General features: G+C 37.7%; 2 protein-coding genes across 3 annotated transcripts in view; both read left to right on the top strand.

Moving 5' to 3' along the window:
* The window catches only part of LOC137973701 (glutamate carboxypeptidase 2-like), an 8,256-nt gene extending 924 nt beyond the window's left edge, over positions 1–7,332 (top strand). Inside the window, exons 2-8 of the mRNA XM_068820573.1 lie at positions 1,043–1,256; positions 1,617–1,802; positions 2,294–2,591; positions 3,254–3,564; positions 3,859–4,544; positions 5,887–6,200; positions 6,645–7,332. Coding sequence (XP_068676674.1) covers positions 1,043–1,256; positions 1,617–1,802; positions 2,294–2,591; positions 3,254–3,564; positions 3,859–4,544; positions 5,887–6,199 — 2,008 coding nt within the window. The 3' untranslated portion in view covers position 6,200; positions 6,645–7,332. The remainder of the gene's footprint in view (positions 1–1,042; positions 1,257–1,616; positions 1,803–2,293; positions 2,592–3,253; positions 3,565–3,858; positions 4,545–5,886; positions 6,201–6,644) is intronic.
* A 1,918-nt stretch (positions 7,333–9,250) lies between these two features.
* LOC137972957 (protein Hook homolog 3-like) overlaps positions 9,251–23,223 on the top strand; it is a 28,646-nt gene continuing 14,673 nt past the window's right edge. For both annotated transcript variants that reach the window (XM_068819647.1, XM_068819648.1), the window contains exons 1-18: positions 9,251–9,384; positions 9,577–9,665; positions 10,573–10,645; positions 11,273–11,323; positions 11,787–11,838; positions 12,197–12,277; positions 13,060–13,127; positions 14,019–14,087; positions 15,050–15,133; positions 15,763–15,869; positions 18,595–18,671; positions 18,813–18,877; positions 19,577–19,660; positions 20,966–21,008; positions 21,098–21,183; positions 21,556–21,609; positions 22,153–22,203; positions 22,522–22,581. In XM_068819647.1, the coding sequence (XP_068675748.1) occupies positions 9,346–9,384; positions 9,577–9,665; positions 10,573–10,645; positions 11,273–11,323; positions 11,787–11,838; positions 12,197–12,277; positions 13,060–13,127; positions 14,019–14,087; positions 15,050–15,133; positions 15,763–15,869; positions 18,595–18,671; positions 18,813–18,877; positions 19,577–19,660; positions 20,966–21,008; positions 21,098–21,183; positions 21,556–21,609; positions 22,153–22,203; positions 22,522–22,581 (1,233 nt within the window). In that variant the 5' untranslated portion in view covers positions 9,251–9,345. The remainder of the gene's footprint in view (positions 9,385–9,576; positions 9,666–10,572; positions 10,646–11,272; positions 11,324–11,786; positions 11,839–12,196; positions 12,278–13,059; positions 13,128–14,018; positions 14,088–15,049; positions 15,134–15,762; positions 15,870–18,594; positions 18,672–18,812; positions 18,878–19,576; positions 19,661–20,965; positions 21,009–21,097; positions 21,184–21,555; positions 21,610–22,152; positions 22,204–22,521; positions 22,582–23,223) is intronic.

Raw genomic sequence — 23,223 nt, forward strand, 5'->3', positions numbered from 1 at the left:
TGTCAGAAGTCCAATTTTTGGCAGTATCTATTGTGTTACTTTCATGCACGCGATCCATGAATTTACATTAATTAAGCAAAAGCAATCTCTCATGCGGCTACTGGTTGCAGACTAGTCTGGGGCGCTGTAGTCATCAGGTCCTATCTAATTGGCCACAACTTTTGGCGGGACCCGTATTCTTAATTTAGATAATACGGTAATTAAGAGAGATCGACAATTCTGGGTCATGGCCTTCTCAAGGGGCATCGTAAAATTCCGAAAATAAGTCTCTCCAAACGTAAGCCCCCCAAAGCGGTAACGCAAAAAACCCTCCGTTAAATCGCCCGTCCAAATACAAGCCACCCGGGAGCTTGTACTTAAAAATTGCCCTCAAATACAAAGTAAAAACGGTAAATTTACTTCCAACTATAAGGCTAGCCCAATCGATTTAGAAACGCAAATAAGATAAGCTCCGTAGATAAGCCCCTCCGCGAATATAGGCCCGTCGAAATGGGCCTCATCGTTAAGAGTGCGAGGGAAGGATTTAAGTAATTTGTAAGAGTAGTCGCTTTGTAATTTTATAATAGTAGTATTTATAAATCATTTCTTATATTTCTTACTTGTAAAGAGGCGCAATTCAGTTTTTTTAACTGCAATGTTTTTCTTAATAAACACAGTCTAACTATTTATCTATCTATCTGAAAAATATAACCCCCGGGGCTTATCAGTCGGAATTTTACGGTATGGTACGGTGGCCCATAGATGTCACGGCACAAACAAAAACTGCTCAACACAAAAAAATAATATTAATCATCACGGCAGAAGTGTCATCACACGGAACGCGGAAATGACTGTGTCTGCACATGTACGGTTATTCAGTCTCTCAAAAATATGGCGGGTGACGACTTTGATTTGGGAGAAGAAGACGAGGATAGCAAAGAAATCCTTAATCGGTATTATTTTTGAGTACAAAGAAATTAGTTTGCTTCTACTAAGATAGAAGAACGGAAAATTACTGCTCACTACTTCTCAATCGTTGCTGATTCGGATTTTTCTCTCTCAGATATTTATCTAAAGAACCGCATATCGCAGCCTCTCCCCGTCAAAAAAAACTTGCTAATGAACTGGAGAGGCGCTGGAAGGAGTATGGCTTTGATCACGTGGAACAACCCGAGTACAAAGCGCTGCTGTCCTTCCCCAACACAACACATCCGACAAGAATAACCATCAAATATAAAAATGGAACTATTATTCATCAAATCAAAGGAGAGGAACAGGTACAAGGGCAGGAAGAATTTTGTTGACTTTTCCTTTAGGATTGTAAATCCAAAACAAAACACGTATGCGTATGCTCGCCTTTTACCAGAGGAAGACCAAAAGTAATCGCGGAAGATTACCCGGTGAAAGTATGACAAGCTAAATTATCACGTGACCAACTCATGCCAAGGTCATTTCCGGCCCGCCAAGTCAAAAAGATAGGAAAAAAATTTACACCATCCATAAAAAAGAACAGGTCCTGTCCTCTCTTCCCGCGCATGGCGATTGTCAGACCCTTTTTTGTAAATACAAATGACCAAAAGTAAAAAAGCAAAACTATTCAAATCGATTGCAATTAATTTGTTCACGTGACGTTATAGGATGGCGGCTCAAAGCAAGCTGTGCTGCCGTTCCTTGGTTACAGTCCCAGTGGAAAAGTTGAAGGGGAGCTTGTTTATGTCAACTATGGAAGAGTGAAAGACTTTAAGCAGCTCAAGAATCTCGGCGTTAATGTGACGGGAAAGATCGCCATTATGAGATACGGAAAAATATTTCGAGGAAATAAGGTATGGACTGGTTGAACTGAGAAAACATCGGTATCCTACCCGTATGGATTAATCTAAAATTGGAATACACCCGACCAGTCGCTCAAACGTATTAGCGTTGAATGTAATGTTGAAGATAGCTATTGTGAAGAACGTAAAATGAGATACTCCTAGGAAGTAACGAATGAAGAAGAAGGAGGTTAAGAAGAACTGAGGAAAGAAGAATTAACTCGAGAAACAAGAGCAAACTATAATTCCCTTCCTATGTGTCTCGATACGGAAGAAGAACGGAACTGAACCCTCAATTACAGCGTCCTCTTGAAAAAAAACAATTCCTAATTATATGAATTTTTTAAAACAATCCAAGACAAATTGCCGGCCAAGTTCCTAAAATTCATTGTTCTGCTTTGTGTGTAAAGAGTGGAGCCCAAGCGTTTTGCATCAACTGGGACAGCGGTTTCACAAGAAAGCAATCCATTCAAAGGTAACAGTTTGTGGTATCTGTTTTCTAGGTAGCAAATGCAGCAAATTATGGCGCCAAAGCCGCTCTTATCTTCTCAGACCCTGCGGATTACGCTTTAGCAGGGGGAGACCCCAAGAATACATATCCTAACACTGCTTGGCTTCCAGCTACCGGAGTACAACGGGGATCAATCTATACTGCCTCAGGGGTGGGAGACCCTCAAACTCCTGGAATAGGGTCCATCCCAGGGATGTATCGCAGGTCGCAAGAGGAAAGCCAACTGCCTCCGATCCCCGCACATCCCATGGGATATGGAGATGCTATTCACTTTCTCAGCATTATGGGAGGTAAGTAACAATTTAATTAATTTTAAAGAAGCTTTTTCCCATAGAAAAAGTGCTGTGAGGAATCCCGGCGGCTAGAGCAGACCCTTCCTCAAACTAGCTATCGAACAGTTCACTCGATTTTCAGGGTAAATAACGCTTGTGGCAAGTAGAATCACACATAACTGAATTTATTTTGAAGGAACAATGTATTAAAGACATACATTTGAACTGCGGTGGGAAGTTTGAAATCATCGCAATTATGATCAGTAACGAAAGGAAAGCCTGAAAAATTCAGGCTTTAATGGCATTCAAAGCCATGGCCTCTGTGATACCGGTGTAGTGCTCTACCAATTGAGCTATCAAGCCAACTGGGAGATGGAAATTAATTTGTGAGTACGTAACTGAAGCCTTAAATTATTCATACCTGCGATGATCTCAAAACGTAACTTGTTTCATTATTTATTTTGTGGCAATAGTTCTGCAGAAACTAGTTGGCACAGTGCTAAAAGCAGTTGCCTTCCAGAGGTTTCCGACAACGTTTACCGGTTTTGATTTCCGGCCGGGCTCTTAAGTTAGTTCCCATCTGGTCTTGTAACTGGCTAATTAAAAAATAACTCAGAGCAGAATCGCACTATTAAAGGTGTAGACTCTCATAATTTACACTTATTCGACTCTTGATTTAGGTCAGGAAGCCCCGAAGGACTGGAGAGGAACTCTGGATATTACCTATCGTCTTGGACCTGGCTATAACCGCAACAACATGACGGTTTCGCTCGACATAAACAACTTTTATGAAGTCAAGTCGTTCTTTAACGTGATTGGCACAATGTACGGGGACATCGAGCCTGATCGCTTTGTTTTGGTTGGCAGCCACAGAGATGCCTGGGTGAACGGAGCAGTTGACCCAATCACGGGAAGCACTATCACAAATGAAATTGCTCGTGGGCTCGGGGTGTTGAAAAACAATGGATGGAAACCTCGTCGGACAATAATTGTTAGTTTGCAATTGTAAAAATCAATTTAAGGGCTTTAAATATTTTCTTTTTTAACCTTCAGTAATAAACTAGGTCATTATTGACAGCTGTTTCGATTAAGGCCGTCAAACACGCAAATGTTGAATGAATTACTTCATAACAAGAGGAAGGGCATCCGCACATTGGTGGCTCTTGTTTTTGATCGATGGACCGTTTTAGGTATTTCGCAATATCTCACAAAGACCTCTTTATACGCGTAAACCTGGGTCTAACTTTAAAAAGTGCGAAATGTTTTTTTTTTTCTTCTTCTTTAGGTTTGTAGCTGGGGAGCAGAGGAATACAGTATAATTGGATCAAGAGAGTGGGTTGAACAACACGAAAAACTTCTTAGCGAAAGAGCTGTGATCTACCTTAATTTAGACACGGCCGTACAAGGCAATTACTTCTTTACTATGGATTCCTCTCCCCTTGTTAAAGACACATTACGGGAGTTCAGCAAAATGGTGGACGACCCTAGTGCGCATGACGATAAAAAAACAATATATGACATCATGGCTGAAAGAAATCCGGTAGACCCCAAGGCAGTCCCTCCCAAATCAAAAGTGGGCAATTTGGGATCCGGAAGTGATTATGCAGCGTTTTATCAGTATATTGGTGTCCCTTCAGCCGATTTTCATTACATTGGCTACAACTACACTTCCGCTTACTACGCTGTTTATCACACACAACACGACACATTCGAATGGCTGACGAAATTCATTGACCCCGATTTCAAATTCCACAAGGCAGCAACTCAGCTCTGTGGTCAGTTACTGCTCGCTTTTACAGACATGCCGCTCTTGAAGATGAATGCAATGCTCTACGCAGAAGCACTGGAGGAATCTTTGAAAACCTTAAATTCAAGTTACGGTAACGAGCTGAAAAGCCACAGTACAATTGGTCTACTAGAAAGGGCCGTTATGAAGTTCAGAGAAACCGCGGAGAAGTTCACAAAGGCTCAGTAAGTTTGCGTCACTTTACTTTATTTAAGGTAGCGAAGCAAATAAAAGCTGACATGTGGACTGCGACAAAAGAGATTGGATTGACTCGATTGAAGAGTCGCTATTACAGCTATTGCAGATGTATTTACAAAGGCAACAATTTATCTTCAGTTCTTTAAAGTCTTGAGCCCTCGATCCTGCGGCAAAGTGGTCGGACGGTCAACCAACTGAGTCAACCGGTTGGCGGTTCAAAATAACTCATTCACGGATTTCCTAGATAAGAAACATCTTTTACAGCTTAGTAAACAGCACCACAGGAAAATAACGATCAATAGCTTTCATTTGAATGGTCACACTTTAGGATTAAACCCACAGACTCAAAAGATAGAACCACCTTGTACAGCATAATAAACAGCACTACAGGAAAGTACTGCTCAGTAGCTTTCATTTGAATGGTCACACTTTAGGATTTCACCCACAGACTCAAAAGATAGAACCACCTTGTACAGCATAATAAACAGCATCACAGGAAAGTACTGCTCAGTAGCTTTCATTTGAATGGTCACACTTTAGGATTTCACCCACAGACTCAAAAGATAGAACCACCTTGTACAGCATAATAAACAGCATCACAGGAAAGTACTGCTCAGTAGCTTTCATTTGAATGGTCACACTTTAGGATTTCACCCACAGACTCAAAAGATAGAACCACCTTGTACAGCATAATAAACAGCACCACAGGAAAGTACTGCTCAGTAGCTTTCATTTGAATGGTCACACTTTAGGATTTCACTCACAGACTCAAAAGATAGAACCACCTTGTGCAGCATAATAAACAGCACCACAGGAAAGTACTGCTCAGTAGCTTTCATTTGAATGGTCACACTTTAGGATTTCACCCACAGACTCGAAAGATAGAACCACTTTGTACAGCATAATAAACAGCACCAAAGGAAAGCACTGCTCAGTAGCTTTCATTTGAATGGTCACACTTTAGGATTACACCCACAGGTTCAAACATTAGAATCACCTTGTACAGTGTAATAAGCACCACCACAGGAAAGTACTTCACAGTGGCTTTCATTTGAACGGTGACGCTTAAGGATTACACCCACAGCCTCAAAAGACAAAATCAACTTGTACAGCATTATAAACAGCACCACATGGAAGTACGGCTCAGTAGCTTAAATTTGAACGGTCACACTTAAGGATTTCATCCACAGACTCAAAAGTTAAAATAGACTTGTGCAGTGTTATAAACAGTACCACAGGAAAGTACTGCTCAGTAGCTTTCGTTTCGAAATCAAATCCAGTGCACTGGTTTAGAACTTGTCTTAACAACTCCTCTCTTTTTGATGTTAGGAACGAAATGGCGAAGGAAATCCAAGAATATAAGGAACCAAGTTTTGCTCGACTGCGCCGACTCAACGACCGATTGATCAAAGTGGAGCGAGCATTCATCTACTCCTATGGCCTGCCGGGAAGACGTCTGATTCGTCACCTAATCTTTGCTCCTGGCAAATATAACTTGTATGGTTCATCTGCCTTCCCGGGTGTTAGCGATACGCTATTTACCTTGGATAAGACTGGCGATAAAGATGAAGTTGACCGTCAGATATCTATCGCTACGCAGGCTATCTATGCTGCCGTCGATATACTATCTGGTCCTTATTAAAGTGCCTATCACCTCAACACACTTTTCCATTATATTTATTCTCCGAATTCATCCCAAATACATGGTGTTGTTTTTAGAACATTTAGATTGAAATTTCACTCTTTCATTGGCTTTGAAAAACGGGAAAAGTGGTCATACCGTGATTAATAACCGAGCAATGAAAGGGAATGGGTTCGATACCGGGTTGACGTCACAAATTAATTTGCATCGCTGTTTTCGAAGAACTACCTCAATGCAAATTAATTTGTGACGTCAACCCGGTATCTAACCCATTCTCCTTCATTGCTCGGTTGTGGATCAAAGTATGATCACTTTTCCCGTTTTTGAAAGCCAATAAAAAAGTGAAATTTCAATCAAAAGGTTCTATAAACAACACCATGTATTTGGGACGATTTCGGAGAATAAATAAAGTGGAAAAGTGTGTTGAGGTGATAGGCACTTTAAGACTGGATCGGTTTGAAGAGCCGATCAACTCGCTCCTTAAAGAATCATCCATACTTTAGCAAGTCAAGTAGATTAAAGGGAGATCGTTTTCTTGATGCGGAATTTGGTTTTTGCAAGTGAAGGATATAGTCACAATAGACAAAGTGTGTCGTTAGTTTGAATAGCTTTTTCTCGATAGTATATATTATTAAAAACCTCAGTTGTGTGCATAGGTAAATCTCATTTCATGAAGACGCTGTTAATCAATTTTTAATGCAAATCCAGTTGTTTCTGCCGCATTTACGCTTACTAAGAAATGTTTTTTTTCTTTCGCGTGTATCTTTTATCTTTGTGTATCTTTCGCGTTTACGCTTAGTTGGAATGACTCTAAATTTTTTTTTTGCAGCGACGTGGTAAGGTATGCGTTCTGGTCATCCGCATTCCTTTTCTTTATCGCCACAGCGGTGCATAGTTACTCATTCTTTCGTAAGTTATCCTAGTCGTTTCTGTTATCTTTTTATTACATTGTTTTATCGTTGCCAGTATAAATTTCGTTATTTCGCAACACGTCTTTTTTTTTTAAATGTCATTGCTAAACATCGTTCCAAAACTGAGATACTTTGCTCGTTCGTTCCTGTCCTGGAGATCAAACAACGTTTCAACCGTATTCAGTTTGCGTATAAATAGATTAAATCACGCGTTGGAAAAAGTCTTTTGGCCTCAATTTGTTGACACAAAAGTTGTCACATTACAAGACAACTTGCAGCGCTTCACGGGTAAGTACTTCATGTATCCGGTATTATTATGTATTTAAATATAAGGTATTTATAGTGTATGTAAATAATTAGCCCTTTATACCCATTTATACCCTTATATACACTGTAATATACGCGTCGGAATACATTATCATTTAAATACACTATAATAGGGGATACATGAAGTACCTAGGCTTCACGATACCAACCGCTGTTTCGGGAAATGAGCCAGCGCTCACTTCTCGGGGAGGATACCCGAACTCGAGTGAAATTCGGATTTGTCTGGGTAACGTTCCTTGGAATAAATACTACTTAAAGCACATAGCCGGACAGGTAGTGCGCAAAACGATTCAAAATATTGGCTCCTGCTTTCAGTCTGTCCTCGGAGTGCTCTTCGAGTGTGTGGCCTGGAGGTCTGCTCGTATAAAGGCCTGCATTTGGTGGATTTTCGTTGTGTTTTCACAAGTATTGTACGTACACAATAAAATTACTTTAACTGAGCAGTGCAAAACGCATAGGATAATTCGTGACTGGCAGTGTCACTTTATCGTTAACGTGCAAAGAATATCTAATGGTGCAACCAGGTTTCCGTGGGCTTTCCAGCAGGGCATTCAAAGTTGCGGACATTAATTGCAGGAAAGAGGTTCTTTTCTGGCATGTGCGTGAATTTCCTGTCGTATCATGTCCTAGAAACGAGGTGACTCGTGGAACCTACCATATCCGACCTGCCGCGCTACAAGAATTGTTTATGAGCTTGATCGTTCACGGCTATAGAAAAATTAACTTTGAATATTCTGGCGGCGCAGTTCTGCAAAACTTGGGTCCTTTAATTTTCCAATTTTTCTCTTCCTCATCTCCCCAGTCTTCTTTTATCGCCAGAAGTGCCGCCGGACAACTATGAAATTTTCGACATGCAATAATGCCAAATGTGTCATCATTGACAATTTCTCAAAATGTTTTTTCATCTGCTCATGAATAATTCTCTCAAACACATTAGATAAAACAGGCAGTACTTAAACTAGCCTGAAATTTGGCTTTATCTAAGACATTTTTTTTGCTGTGGTGTAAGCTGTATTTGCTTCCACATAATCTCGAACCTGGGATTTGGTTAAGATTGTGTTCACAAGATCAGTAAGCAGCTTAGGTACAGAAATAGCTGAAGCTCGTGGATGAATGACGTCATATCCCTATGCCCTATTAGGTTTCATGTCTTCAAGACCGTCTTGACAGCATGACAGGAACTTGAAAGCAAATGTCTTCTTCCACTCCGCAAATACGTGCTTGTTCTCTGTAAACAGTTGGATTGTGACTAATGAAGGTTGAAAATTCTATCGTAAGTGGTGCACACCGTGGTTTTGCGCAATTCCGAACAATAAAGACACTACGGTCTTGTTTATGATAGAGATAATTTGCACCCACCAGCCAAAGCTTTGTTTCTCAACCCATCACAGGCAGCCCAGACTCGAAGGGTAAAAAAATTATAAGGATCAGTTGTATGGAAATCTTGATAACAAACTGAAAAAGATATTTACACGCAAAAATTCTCAATAAAAAAGTCGTACTTTGTTGTCCTGGTGACATCCTCGCTTTTTGTGTGGTTATTTCCCTGATTGAACGCGATTTACGCGACTTCTCGGATTCCCGGGTTGTCACTCGTACCTAAATAAAGGAAAGGCTGGAAAGTAATTTCTAGCTCACCACACATCGCGCCGATAAAATCACTCTTCTATGGCATAAGTCACGCTCAAACTTCTCCATGACCAAGCCATCCGAGTCTGGGCTGCCTGTGACCCCACTTCGCATCCAATTAAAAAAGTGCAATATTTCCCAGGAGGCCATTTGAAAATTGATTTCATGTAACCACGCCGGCAAGTTTTGCATATCATTTAAGCTTCTTTGTAAATATTGCGTCGTTAAAGCTGTTTTTCCCCGTGTTTCTTCGATTTTAAAGCTCTGTTTGAACGTAAAATGGATGACGAGTTGATGTGCGAAAGTTTGATGAAATGGGTGAGTCTAAATTGAGGGATATCGTTTTGATCCATGGCCCTTCTAATTCTTTGCAGTTCTAGATCTTTGGCAATCCACTTTGACTGATAAAATCTCCAAAAGGCACCGAACCACCGTACAAGAGGCCACAACTTAAAATACTTAAATATTGGCTATGGAGGTAAATCCACTAATGCTTTTGTTCTCCAACAGGTGAACACTTTCGAGGGGATAAAAGCTCCGCATACAACTGTGGATGAGTTAACGGATGGAGTTGCTCTTTGTGAATGTTTAGCTGAGATGTAAGCTTAAGTCAACTGTCAAGTTTAGCTTTAAAAAATCAGGATATGGAATGATAAGGTTTCATCAGAATTACCATTCCTGGCATCGTACAAGTCGCGATATTGAGCACATTAAGTTTTCGACGATAAACCATTCGAATTCAGGATAAAAGTGCAACGTTATCAAAACAATCTCATTTTAATCCTTAATTGAATTGTTTGAATTTAAGCTTATGCTTAGATGATTAATTCATTCAATACTTTTTCTGCAATGCTCGTTAGCTAACTTTTCAAAGCTCTTGGTTTTCCCCATTCAGATTAGGGTTATTAAAGACAAACCTGGCTGGATATGATAATAATTATGATGGAATTAAATACTGAAACGCAGAACGCTCTTCAGTTCATTGTACACAATGTGGTGGATTCATTCTGTAGTTCATATGGTTGAATGAAATTTGCATTTTTGACTTAGGGTAGCCGTATAAGATGAAAATTGTAAAGAAATTTACCCAAAAGGAGAAACAAAATAATAATTATTGTCCTAGGGTTGTGGTAGGCTGTTCATGTAAACTCTGGTTTTTTCCAATTGGTAAATTTTGTGATCATCAATTATTATTATTATTTTTATTATTATTATTATAGGTAATGAAATTGCACAGGAGAAATCATGTGATTACTTATTAATAATATACATGAAAAAATATCGAAAATGAGACTCAGAAGAAATGCATGTGTAGCACGCAATCATGCAAAATTGCACCTTCAGGGGCTCGCATTTGATTGGCCTTTTGAGACTTTCTTTGATCATTGACCAATCGTAATGCTTGGTTGTTTCCTCTTTTTGTGCTGAATTACCTCTTTTCGGTACTATGTCACCTGAAAACTGCATTTGTTGTGCATAATTTATTAATGCAGTCACTCTTTTTAGTGCCCCAGACTGGTTTGATGATGAATGGATATCAAAAATTCGACATGACACAGGGGACAACAGGAGACTGAAGGTATGCAGCTGCATTACGTTTACCCTCAGACTCTGGAGCAGCTGTTTGACTGATACTTCAATCTAGCTCAGCGCTGCGTGGGAGATAAGAGGTTCCAGTCACGGACCTCAAACAATGGACCTCAGAATAACTGAGGAGAAAGTGCTGCCTTTGCACTGACCTCTGCATATAGTCGAGTTCCTTGATAGGATAGTGCAATCTCATTTAAGCTAAAAGTAGGTATAGGATCTATCTCACAAGACAGTGAATACTTGTCTGGAATGTTCAAGAATCACATTTTACCATTCAATGGTTGAAAAGAGCTTGGATGTACTGCATGTACATGTACAGCTGTATATATTTTTGTGGTAAGTCTAGGCTGGTGACTGTAGCGAGAGAAAAATCAATAAGGAGTGATAATGGCTAACTGAGGTCACCATGATATTAAACCATGTACAAGTACATGCTTACACTCCATGTAATTCTTTTCACCTCAACTTTTCTCCCCTTCCAATCTTTCACCAAAGTACGTTTTTCATATTGACCAAGCTTTGATACATGAAACAGTGCTGCAAAAATTTCAAATCTTTCAATAGAAGGCTGAGATCCAAAACAAAGTATTCTTCTTCTCCCGTTGCTTTACCCTAGGTGAACAACCTCAAGAAACTTTTGAAAGGAGTAATTGATTATTACACTGAGGTAAGGTAGACCTCTGTCAGTATACTGTACACCATTGACTCTCTTTTCCAGGGCGGAATTTATTAAAAAGTTCTTTGAAGACCAGAACCTTGGCTGCAAGAATTCCTGTGCAAACAAAGAGACAGTTTCTAAGCAGCAGTTCTGGAGAGAAATAAAAATTTCTCTGCAAACCGTTGTCAGGCTTTTAACTGTAGTTTAAATACTTAACACTTGTAGGTGGTAGTCTGAAATGCCATCCATCTTCTGCAAGGATATGGATGACATTTCAGACTATCACAGTTGTGTACTTTTCAAGTGCATCCCATCCCCCTACATTGTATAATTGCAAAGCCTTGTTTGTTAACTTTTCAAGTTTTCAGAATTATGGGGCTCTACATGTACAGTGTATGTAGCAATTGCAACAGCACATGTTGGTAAATTGAAACAAATAATAATTGTTTTGAATTTTCAATCTTCCTTTTAGGTGTTAACCATGGATATTTCTGGGTTTCCCATGCCTGACGTAAATGCCATAGGTACGATTTACAGTCACAAGCACTTATCTTCTAACACTAACAAGCACACTTTTGCACATTGAAATACATGTACATTTAAAATTAAATTTAGAATAGGTTAGTAAGTGCGAAATTGCTAACAAAAATTATGAAAAAAACATACCCTTTCTCATAACTGGCACAATGTTCATTGCCACTACACTGTCATATACATGTATCTGGATTTATAGAACTTCTTTCATTTAATTTGCATTTCAAGTCTCTATAGATGTAAATTGTTGTTGAAGTACTGTAGGTTAGATAACATGTACTGTATAAGTATCTATAGAATTTGTTTAAAAACAAGGATTTACTGTATTTAGTTTTTGTTTACTTGTAGTTGAAAACCAAGATATATCAGAACTTGGAAGATTACTGCAGCTTGTTCTCGGATGTGCAGTTAACTGCGAGGACAAACAAGGTAAGATAATCCTCATCATCACTTATTTAGTAATGCAGAATTAAAAATTGGCAGCCAACGGCTGATGTGGACCTACCTACCTTTTTTGTGTAAAGATCAATATAGGCTGGCTTAGAGACCTACATGGTGTAAGAATTATTATTAGGTCTCAACCACTGTAGCCTTCATACACTGTAGCTGGCAGTATTGTAGGAGTGCAGAGTAAAGTTTTGGCAGCAGAGCCACTAAAAGCGAGCGACACCACTAGGAGAATGGAGAGGAGGATTTTGAAATTTCTCGTGGCTTTGCTGCTCACAGTTAAAGGCTCTACTGCCAAAACTTTATTCCATGCGCCTAGAATACCACCAGCCATGCAGGCTACAATCAGTGATACTGACGTCACAGCCTAATGAATGATGCATACTGGCTTTGGTTTGCAATTATTTTAAAAATTTTCTCATTTCAAACCAAAGTTACATATTATCACTGATAAAAAGGTTGATGACTTTTCAACCCAAAACAGCCCCCATTGTTGTCTAAAAATAATTAATTGTCTGGTATTACACTGAGGTAAATCTGAAAGTGTCACTCTTACAAGGAAAAGGGTTTCTTCGCTGAAACGGTTCCCAGTGACGCTTATTAAAATCTCTGTGTCATTCTTTGGCTTAGGAAAAGAATTAAAGATAGTTGGTTGAGTTGTCATTTACAATAAATATCTTAAATACATACAGTAGTACATTGTATGAAATTTTGAATCGGTATTTGGGTAGTTTTGGTCAAATCTCATCTCTTTGGTTATTTAGAATACATTCAGGTCATCATGTCCATGGAAGAGTCTGTCCAACATGTGGTTATGATGGCTATACAAGAGGTCAGTGCAGCTCTTTGTTATTAAAATGTACTGCTGTATGAAGGTCTTTGCCAACAGTGGGAACAGGGTTGGGGAAGGTTGAGTTACTAAGCACTCACTCCAAAGGTGAATACTTCTGAGAAGTTCGACAAGTTGTTGGATGCATTACACTGTATTAGGGCTAATCTTGCTTTTAACACCATAAAATTCAAAAGTTATTTATTTCATGAATGCTACAGCTGTAGATGTAACCGTGTTTTGAATACCTTGGCTCGTACCTGTAGTCTTTTGGGTTCTCTTACACGTACAGTAGTAGTCTGCAACTTTGTAGCAAAAGAAGGACAATCAGGAAAAGAAAAGAAAACATTCTTCCAATCCAAATGGCCCATTTTCATTTATTCATTTTTTTTGTTCAAATCAAATGGTCAGTCTGCACCTTACAGGTGTACGTACATGTACATGAATACTTTTCTTGAACGTTAACAAAGGGATTTTTATCTAATGCAGAGGATGCAAACTTTTTGGGGAAAATTAATGAGGGTACTTCCCTGTCAATAAAGCATGGTGACTGTTCAGTAGTCATATACAGCTATTTTGAGAAACATTGTCGGAAAAAGTGCACGCGACAATCCTGAAAGGTATTGTGGGTGATTTTAAGTGCACTGTTTTTCAAAGAAATTTAAAAGAATCGTGCGGGAGGCCACTGATATATGTTTGCGAGTGCTGAAGGAAAGTAACAAAAGTAGGTTTGACAGCTACTGTCGTTAGCAACAGTGTATTGATCATATCCCATATTACCTTTCGGGATTGTCGCGTGCACTATATTCTCGACAAACTTTCTCGAAGTAGCTGTATGAATGCACTGCAAACCCAGGTAGTGTCTACAACTCGATTTGCTTTTACTTTTTATAGCTTTTGACAATAAAAGATGGTGGGATATCTGGAGGGGACCCTGAGATGTACAAAGAACTGGAGACACAGGTGAACTTTTTAGCTAGAATGATATTGAAGGAAGATTAAGTAGAACTTTATATTTAAAACTGGAGGATGCCTTTGGTTTTCTCAGGCAACCATTCCCCATCTTTTATGCAGTTTTCAGCATACATACAGTGTAATTCATAGATAAATATAGTTGTCCCTTTTTCAGCATTCATGTTTGGTTGTTCCTGTTTCTGCTAATAATGATACAGTGTAAAATTTTTGAAATGAAAAATGTATGGGTTGTAGATGAAAGAGAGAAGTCATCCTTGCAGTTACATTGTACATGTAGATGTAACTGGACAATTTAAGCAATAAGAGACATTAGTATCACCCAACCAGTGGACTAATGCAAATCCTGCATTTTAATTGGCTACGCTACTAGAGAACCATTAGTAATAGTCCTCGAGTAGCAAAAAGTGTGATGCTTAATTTCTTTCGTTTTATTCCCAGGCAAATAAATATTTCTTCAACTTGCATGTGCTAACTTTATTATTGCCCTTTCTATCCAACTAGTTGGGTGACATTAAAACAACAATAATTATTAGACCCTTTGCCCTCAAGGGCCACAGGTCAATTGCCCATTAATTTTTGGCTTTGACTTATGGGCTATTGACCCATAGCCCGCAAGGGCTACGGGTGTAATTGTTAAATAGACCTCTTTCGCTTGTACATTTTGTTTTCCCATTTCAGGCCATGTGATGTTCTCAAGGGAATTTTCCTTTTGTTTTCATAAGTTATTCGTACATAAGCACGTGCATAAGACGACATTTGAAAGAAACAGTTTTACTGTTCTCTGGGGTAACATCACGTGGTCTGAAAATTAATGGGAAAACAAAAGGTACAAGCTAAAGAGGTCTGTTCCTTAAATTGTCCAGATAATAAGTATGAGAATCACTTCTATCTTTTGGGTATAATTGTTACAATGCATTCAACACTGTTGTTATCATTAATATTTTCTGTAGCATAAGAGGACACTAGAGCAACTTAGCAGTCTTGCAGCTGAGAAAGAGGAGCTCTCACAGAGATGTCATGAGTTGGATGAACAGGTACTGTACACTTTTTTTTTTGGTTATTAATGGGGCATTTTTCAGTGAGTGGTTAACCCATTGACTCCCAGGGGTTAGACAGAGTAAAATACTAAGTCTGGCTGGTCCCATCTTTTTTACTTTTTTGCCACTCTTTGTTTACAAGTACAAAAGGTGACTCACAATTATTGCTCTTCTTGAAGCAATTTTTTATTGTGCTCACTTAAAGATTGTCAATTTCCTATCAATTTCTCAACTTGTATGTAAGCACCTTTCATTATTCATTTAGGTTCAATTGAAAATCACAAGATAGTTTTGGTGGATATTAAATGGAAGGATTGTATGTACATGTACATATGTACTTGAACAGCCATAAATGACATTGCCATGTTGCAGAATAAACTTATTTTGTTGCTTCTCAGCATAAACCTTCCAAACTAAACCTGAACCTTCTAAACTGCTCACAGAACAAGCCATAGCCAAATACTGAAAGCAATTGTATGGAATAGAGAGTAACAGAAAAAAATTACGTTGATCTCTTTTCATCATGAACGCCTTCATTTTCCCCATGCACCTTTAGATTCTTTTTTTACTTTGAAATTATAATATTCATTTATTATTGTTTTATTCACTCCCTGTATTTGCTCTAGCTCTCCTTCATTAAAGAACACGAAGGCAGTTTACAACTGGAAAATGAAAGGCTACGGACAAAATTGAGTCACCAGGACTTAAGTGGAGAGAGGGATGATGAAATCAGGTATGACAAGGCTGGCCTGTATCCTAGTGTTCTAGTGAATGAATGTACATTCTACAGGGATGGTGTTTCCTGTGCTGGGAATGAGCAATGTGGGTGACAAGATTAGTGTAATAATAATAATAATAATAATAATAATAATAATAATAACGAGCTAAAGAAAGAGTGAAAAGAACACAGTCTATTTGTTGACATACCTTCACTAGATCCCTATCCTTAATAGCTAGAATTAATTGCAAACAAATCTTGGTAGTTAAAGTCTTCCTCCTCCCGCCCCCTCTCCAATTCCTTTTTTGAAATTCAAGATTTGGCAATAGGGAATGGCAGCTGAATTTTATTCTCTTTCACACTTGGTTTTGATTTGTATTAAGTCGCATGATGTTGAAGTTAATTAATGGCTTTTATCAATACCTACGCCGTCTTTTAACGTTAAGTTTCATCTGATGTGTGGGGGAGACAACTAGGCCTACTACATGTATATAGTGATGACCTTTCTTGTATTTTAGATTGTGGATATATTTGGTATATTTGAAATTTATTTTAAATATAGGATTGGGACAAAATTGTATAGTTGGTTAATTCAAGAAAAAGAAAATAAATAAGTAACTAATAATAATAATGTCATCATGGATGTATTTGGAAGCTGGTCCAAGGAGCTAGAAATTGAGATGAGAAACATTTTTTGAACAAGACACAGAGAAATTCTGATTAGAATGCAGAAAGCTGTTTTGAGCTGTGCACTTAAAGGGGTAGTATCATCCGAATTATCCTATCCCTTTTATTTTGACCATAAATCTGTTTTCAGTGACTTCTTCATTCTTAAATTGCTTCTGGATCTTTGCAGCGAGATAAAAATCGATCAAATTTTAAAAGAAAAAATTAATGAGCCACACCAAGTATTACGGAATTTATGTAAGATGCAAGAGGAGTACTTGAAAACGTCGGGCCGATGTTTTCAAATTGGTATTCATTTTAATCTTGGCTATGCGTAACCAAAAACGCTTAAGAATGGTTTCTGTGAAATAGCCGTTTTGAAGAAAATTTGGCCACTAATTTGTGTTGGGTGTCAGTAAACAGGTCTCCTTTGCTCTCCAGATTATTACTACAATCCATGACACTGCCCCTGTAATATTGCCAGGACATTCAAAGTAATCACATCTTAATGTTACTATAACTTTAGTTATTTTAAAGGGACATCTAATTACCACATAGACCTTTTATTTTTCTTATTTTTTATTTTATTTTTTAATTAATGATTTATTTATTTATTTATTTATTCTAGTATTAATAATGTAGAATTCGTAAATTTATTTTTCCAGTTATGCAGATAGGTTATGTGATATGTCCCAATGCTTTATCTACCAGTATCCAAACATTTGTACTGCTATAATAATAATAATAATAATAATAATAATGATAATTATTTTTTATTGTTATTATTATTATTATTATTATTATTATTATTATTATTATTATTATTATTATTATTATAAAGGGGGGCTTTGTAGTGCAGAGACAATTGTGTCCGTAATTTATTAACGGCATTCCTTGGTAAGGTCTGCAACAATGTGGAAATCAAACCATGCCTTCAACTCCTCGACAACGAGCAGCTGCATTTGAGAAGTGTTCTCGCAAGCTCTGAGGCAAGATTAGACATCAAGGGGGGAGGTTTCTGGTCAAGAGGAGTTACGGCATTTTTTGGTGTAAGAGTTACGCATGTTAACTCCAAGTGTTACCAGAACAAGACAACAATCATCTGAAATATTCAAGGAGCAAGAGGAACAGAAGAAAAGCAAGTACCAGCAGCGGGTGCTAGATGAAGAGATAGATTCATTCACACCTTTAGTGTTTGGAACCAATGGTGGAATGGGAAATGAGTATCAGCGTTTCCTGAAGCATCTTGCAGAAGGACATCGAGCCGTGTAACACCGTTATCGCATGGCTCAGGAAATCTTTTTCGAACTTCTGAGATCGGTACACGCATGCGTGAGAGGTTCACGAACACCATTTCACAGCAAGATAGAACACTCCTTAGACTGCAAAATAAACATCATCACTGCGGGCATTTAAAATTCTGAATTCCTCGGGAGTGCCGTGTTGTTCTTAAAATTAATTCCTCTTTTATGATATATAATTTTGACTTGTTATGAAATTTTGTATATTAACTTTATCAAATATTGTATTTTGTAAATAATCTTTGAATTGTGAATAAAGTTTATTATTATTATTATTATCATTATTTACTAATTGTTAAAAAATATTGAATTATATGACACTTATAATTAGTTGCTGGGCAGGTGAAAGTTCTCCCAAAAACAGGTCAATTTGAAGAATTCCATTGGCTTGTTTTCATCATTGTTGAAATTAACTTAGTATACTTGAATTACAGGAATTTTTGTTCAGTGATCTACATGTAATGCTAAAGAAATTAACTTAATGAAGTCTTGGTTTCAGGCTTACTTTCTGCCATACTGTTTTGAATCTATTTTATTAACTTAAATCATGTTAATTTTTAATGAAATAAGACATTTGTACCTGTTATAAACAATGCCCCTCCTTTTTCAGTATATTTGAAAAGTTAGACAATTCAGGATGTTAAAGAAAGCCAGGTTGTTAAAGATAATTATTTGAGGTTTTCTGTTAGTGTCATATCAACATTTTTTCTCTATTTGGAATCTTGCAGAATTTCCCAAGACTAAGTTTAATTTAATGCCCTTTTTCCTCACAGTTTTTCTACTCAAAAGCTGCAGCAACTGCAACATCAGGTTGAAATACTTAAAGAAGAGAATTTCTCACTTGAAACTTGTAAGTACAGAGACAACATCAGATATTGCGAAAGACAAATTTATTTGAAATAAAGTGTTTATTGTTAAGTTATATAGTCAGGAAAGAAGAACAGATCCATGCAGACATTGAAACTGTTCTGACTAGTGTCTTGTTTTTCAGCTCGAGATGAATACAAAATTAAATGCGATCAGGTGGACAGGGACGTTCTTCTCCTGAATGAACGGGTACGGTGGAAATAAAGCTAAAATTTCTTTTGAAATAATAATTCTTAAAGGTAAATTACCATGCAAAAGTAATTTGACAGTCTTGACTCAATCCTCTTGAGAATCGAGGATCGAGTCTTGATTCACTCTAAATCAAACTCAATCCTTGACACTCAATTGTCGCAAAATCACCGAAGTGAAACCTAGTCAATTGTTCATACTCAATTCAACTTTCGCAAAAGTGTTACTCCTCGATTAAGTAACAATAGGAACTGTTTAATAAGAAAATGAGGTAGCTGGTATCATTCCTGTGAGTCCTCAATTCAAAAACTACAATCTTATGTCATTAACTAAAATATAAAGGCAAAACAGTTTATTGTGCGATAGAGTTTATTGTGAATCGAATGTAACATTTCCAATGTAAAGATTGAGTCGATAATCGAGACTCTAAAGAGACTTTAAGCTTACGGTACTTTTGCCCAATACTGTTCTTACTGTACACAAATAAAGAAATTGCCAAAGTCAGTGTACCTCTGCTTGGGGACAGCTCTTGTAATAATAATAATAATAATAATAATAATAATAATAATAATAATAATGATAACAACAACGACTTTATTGCCACGTGAATGGCTCTTCACCTGCAATGTCTAAATAATAAGAGTATCTAAAATCAAAGCAGTTTGGTCTACCATTTTCAACACTGCTTGTGTTTTGCAGATTGAACAGTTACAGAGTTTGGCAGAGGAGTCACAGATGCTGAAAGATGAAATGGATGTACTGCGACACTCTCAGGAAAAAGTGGTAGGTTTTAATTTTGTTGGTTATTTAAGTGCTGACTATCAGAAAGGGGAGTTTGGGTGCCATGCATCTAAAGTTGTAGGAGTAAATCTTCAATAGTGGCGGCCAGGTCCAACATGGATCTAATGCTGCATAGTCATTTCCAGTTACGTGCACAAGGTTTTAAAGACATTTTTTTGAAAAATGAAATATAGCACATTTGCCACAAAAAGTCTTCCTGAAGAGTCTACAAAGTATGAAAGTCACTGACCAGAGGGTAACTTGTAGATTAGAACCTACATGTAGATAAGCAATGAATGTAGCTCACTAGGAGTTGTTGTAGCTCAATGGATGGGGCATATGACTGGCAAATATTGTAGAAGTCATAGGTTAGATTCCTGTCTGGAAATTTCTACTGTACATGTAAGACAATTCCTTTTCAGTGGTACCTTTGCCTGTGTCAGGCAACTGTCATTTCATCTTTGTAACCACACATGACCACCATCAACAGCTGAAATTAAAAAAAATAAAAAATCATGGAAGAGTCAATTTATAAAACACTTTTCACCATGAGTAATATGATGCCCACCAGCTAACTGTAAATATGGGTTATTGATCAAGCGTGATTTATTATATTCATGACTTAAAACACCAAAAAATGATCTTTGATCTTGTGGGACCAAGCGAGAAATCCCGAGCGGGCAGCTCCATCTTGCCCTCTCGGGTAGCCAATCACAGTGCGTGATTTGGTTCATCTTGCCCGCTCACAGAGCTAGTCACATAATAAGCTTCCTTATAGTTAGTTGGTGGGCATCATATTAATTTTACTGTAAGGAAGCTTATTATGTGACTAGCTTGGTGAGTGGGCAAGATGGAGCTATAATGCCCGCTTGGGATTTCTTGCTTGGTCCCACAAGATCAAAGATCATTTTGTGGTGTTTTATCCCATATACCGGTAATAAATCCTTTATTGACCAAGCTTGTTTGGTCAAGGTGGTTGAATATTGGCCTCATGCCAATATCCAGCCATCTTGACCTCACGCTTGGTCAATAACCCATATAATTATAGTGCATGAGCAAATATATTGCAGCTGCTGACCACCACTGACAACTTAGCTTTCTTTGCCCTTAACACCATTTCTCAATGTTCATTCTGCATCCAAAACCAGTGAAACCGATACAAATACAATATCATACTGTATGAAAAAAAGCAATTTTTTTTTTGGGGGGGGAGGGGAGGGTAAAAGAGTTGTATTATGGGATTTGAAAAAGTAGAGAATAATAAATTTGAGTGATGAGGGCCTCTTCTCTTTTCTTCTCTTTTACTAGATCAAGTACGAGTCCACGATAGAGCTTTACAAGAAGAAATTAGGTAAGGCTGTTAAAGGAGTTCTTATTATTACAAAAAATGTCATGCAAAGGGAATAGTATGTTGTCTCATGCTTTTGGTTTCTGTTACAGAGGAATTATCAGATATGAGAAAACAAATGAAGGCATTGGAAGAGAAAAATGTCACTTACATGAAAGAAACAATGAATTTGCAAGAGGTACAGTGTAGGCTAATGTTTAGAGTAGGAAGTCATTTTATATTAGTAGCAGTCTTGGTTTTGAAGTCTCAGTTGAAGGGGTCTGAAAAAGGTCATTCATCGGGTTCAAAAGAGTCAAAATATAATGCTTAAATATTCCTTAACTTATTGACTCCTGGGGGTTCCTCATTGATGAGTAAAATTGTCTGGCGTTAGACAGAGTAAAATACTTTAGTCTGGCCGGTTTAAGCCAGTTTAGGCATCAAAGGATTAGACATGTACATGTACACATAATGTATGTAGCTGAATTTTGCTTACATTTACTAATAATTAAGTAATTATTATATATTTGGTACTTGGTGGTGGAGTATTAACTTTACTGATTCATTGTAGGATCTTCGCAAAGCCAACTCGTTAAAGACTCAAGTTGACACCTATAAAAAACAGGTAAGATTGCAAAAGTTTGGTTATTGACCTTGAGCGTGAGGTCTGGATGAAAGTTATGTGGATAATTGGCCATGGGCCTGTTCCTGGAAGGAGGAATAAATTATTATTCCATGTATAACAGTTATGGTTAGCAGTGGAATGAGGCACGTTTATCCCTGGAATAGAGTTATTTAACACCTTTCCGGAACTGGCGCCAGGTTTTTACAGTAGTTGTCTTGGGTTCACATGTGTTCTTTGCATTTGACACTTCAGCACATCAGTTAATTTGCTACAATATTGATTCAAATGTAATTCTCTCTTCAATCTCTCCAAAAGTGCTGTAGCTACTGTACTATAGCTTACACTGTACATCATGTACTTCCATTCTCCTTAAAAGCTTTATCCAGTATTCTGTGGGTTTGTTAGCACTGTATTTTAATAAGTGCACTTTACTTCAGACAGTATCCTGTTTGTTCAAAAACAAACGTGCTAAATACTGGTTTTTTTCTTTTTTTGTTTTTATAAATAATTTATACATAAGTGTTCTTTTTTAATTCCCTCTAGGTTCATCAACTTCAAATTCAAGTGTCAGATTTACAGAGAAGAGCAGACAAGGTAAGCATTAGACTGAGTAAAACAGAAGTTAACAGATTAAAGTGCACCTACATATATACTCCTCTGTGGTACAGAGACTCCCTTTAAACGTATGGAGTGTCACAGTATTAATTTTTATACATTAGCTTTATTAATGCTTTGAAAAGCCCACCTCTGGTTGGCGTGGAGGGTTTTCAGTCAGAGTGGAACAAACAAGGGGCCCAGTGATTAAGTGAAAATCTTAAAATGTAAAAAAAATATGTCAAACTTCTTCTTCTGCTTCCTGTCGATTCTAATCAATGTTAAACGTTATTCAAATATGTTATTATTACATTCCAGGCAGAATTTGAGGCCAGGAAGTCAAAGGAAAAACTAACAAATCTGGACGGAGAGAATGAAGTAAGCTTGCTTCTCTGCTTTTAACAGAAAACTTACAACTGCAAGTATCTTTGAGGAACAATATATTAGAGACATACATTTGAACTGCGGGAATGAAGCAAGTCAAGCTTTGAGATCCTCACAGTTATGAAAGTCTTGTTTCATTCCCGCAGTTCTAATGTACTGTATGTCTTTAATACATTGTTCCTTCACCATGTCATGTCAATGGGTTCAGTTACGTACTCACAAAAAAGAGAAAACAAAAATGACCATCTCCCAGTTGGCTTGATAGTTCAATTGGTAGAGCAATGCACTGGTATCACAGCGGCCATGGGTTTGAATCCCATTAAAGCCTGAAATTTTTCAGGTTTTCCTTTCGTTACTGCTAAAGTAGCGTTCATAGAGCGGTTTTCAATTGAGTATCGAAAATAATGAGCAAATTGCTTTGGTTTATGATTACTTCACTCATTGATTGGTTCAAAGTTCTCGCGCCATTTTATCAACCAATCAGAAGTGAAACCAAAACCAATCGTGGCTCGTGCGTGCACATTTTCCCGGCAGCATTTTGAAACTGGCTTAAGTTGCCTTTTGATTGGACTGCAACCGAAAGTGAGGCGTTGTCACTTCCCTTGACTCTACCTCATTTTTTATTGTGAAGTGACT

This window comes from Montipora foliosa, chromosome 10 (genome assembly GCF_036669935.1).
Source record: "Montipora foliosa isolate CH-2021 chromosome 10, ASM3666993v2, whole genome shotgun sequence".
NCBI lineage: Eukaryota > Metazoa > Cnidaria > Anthozoa > Scleractinia > Acroporidae > Montipora > Montipora foliosa.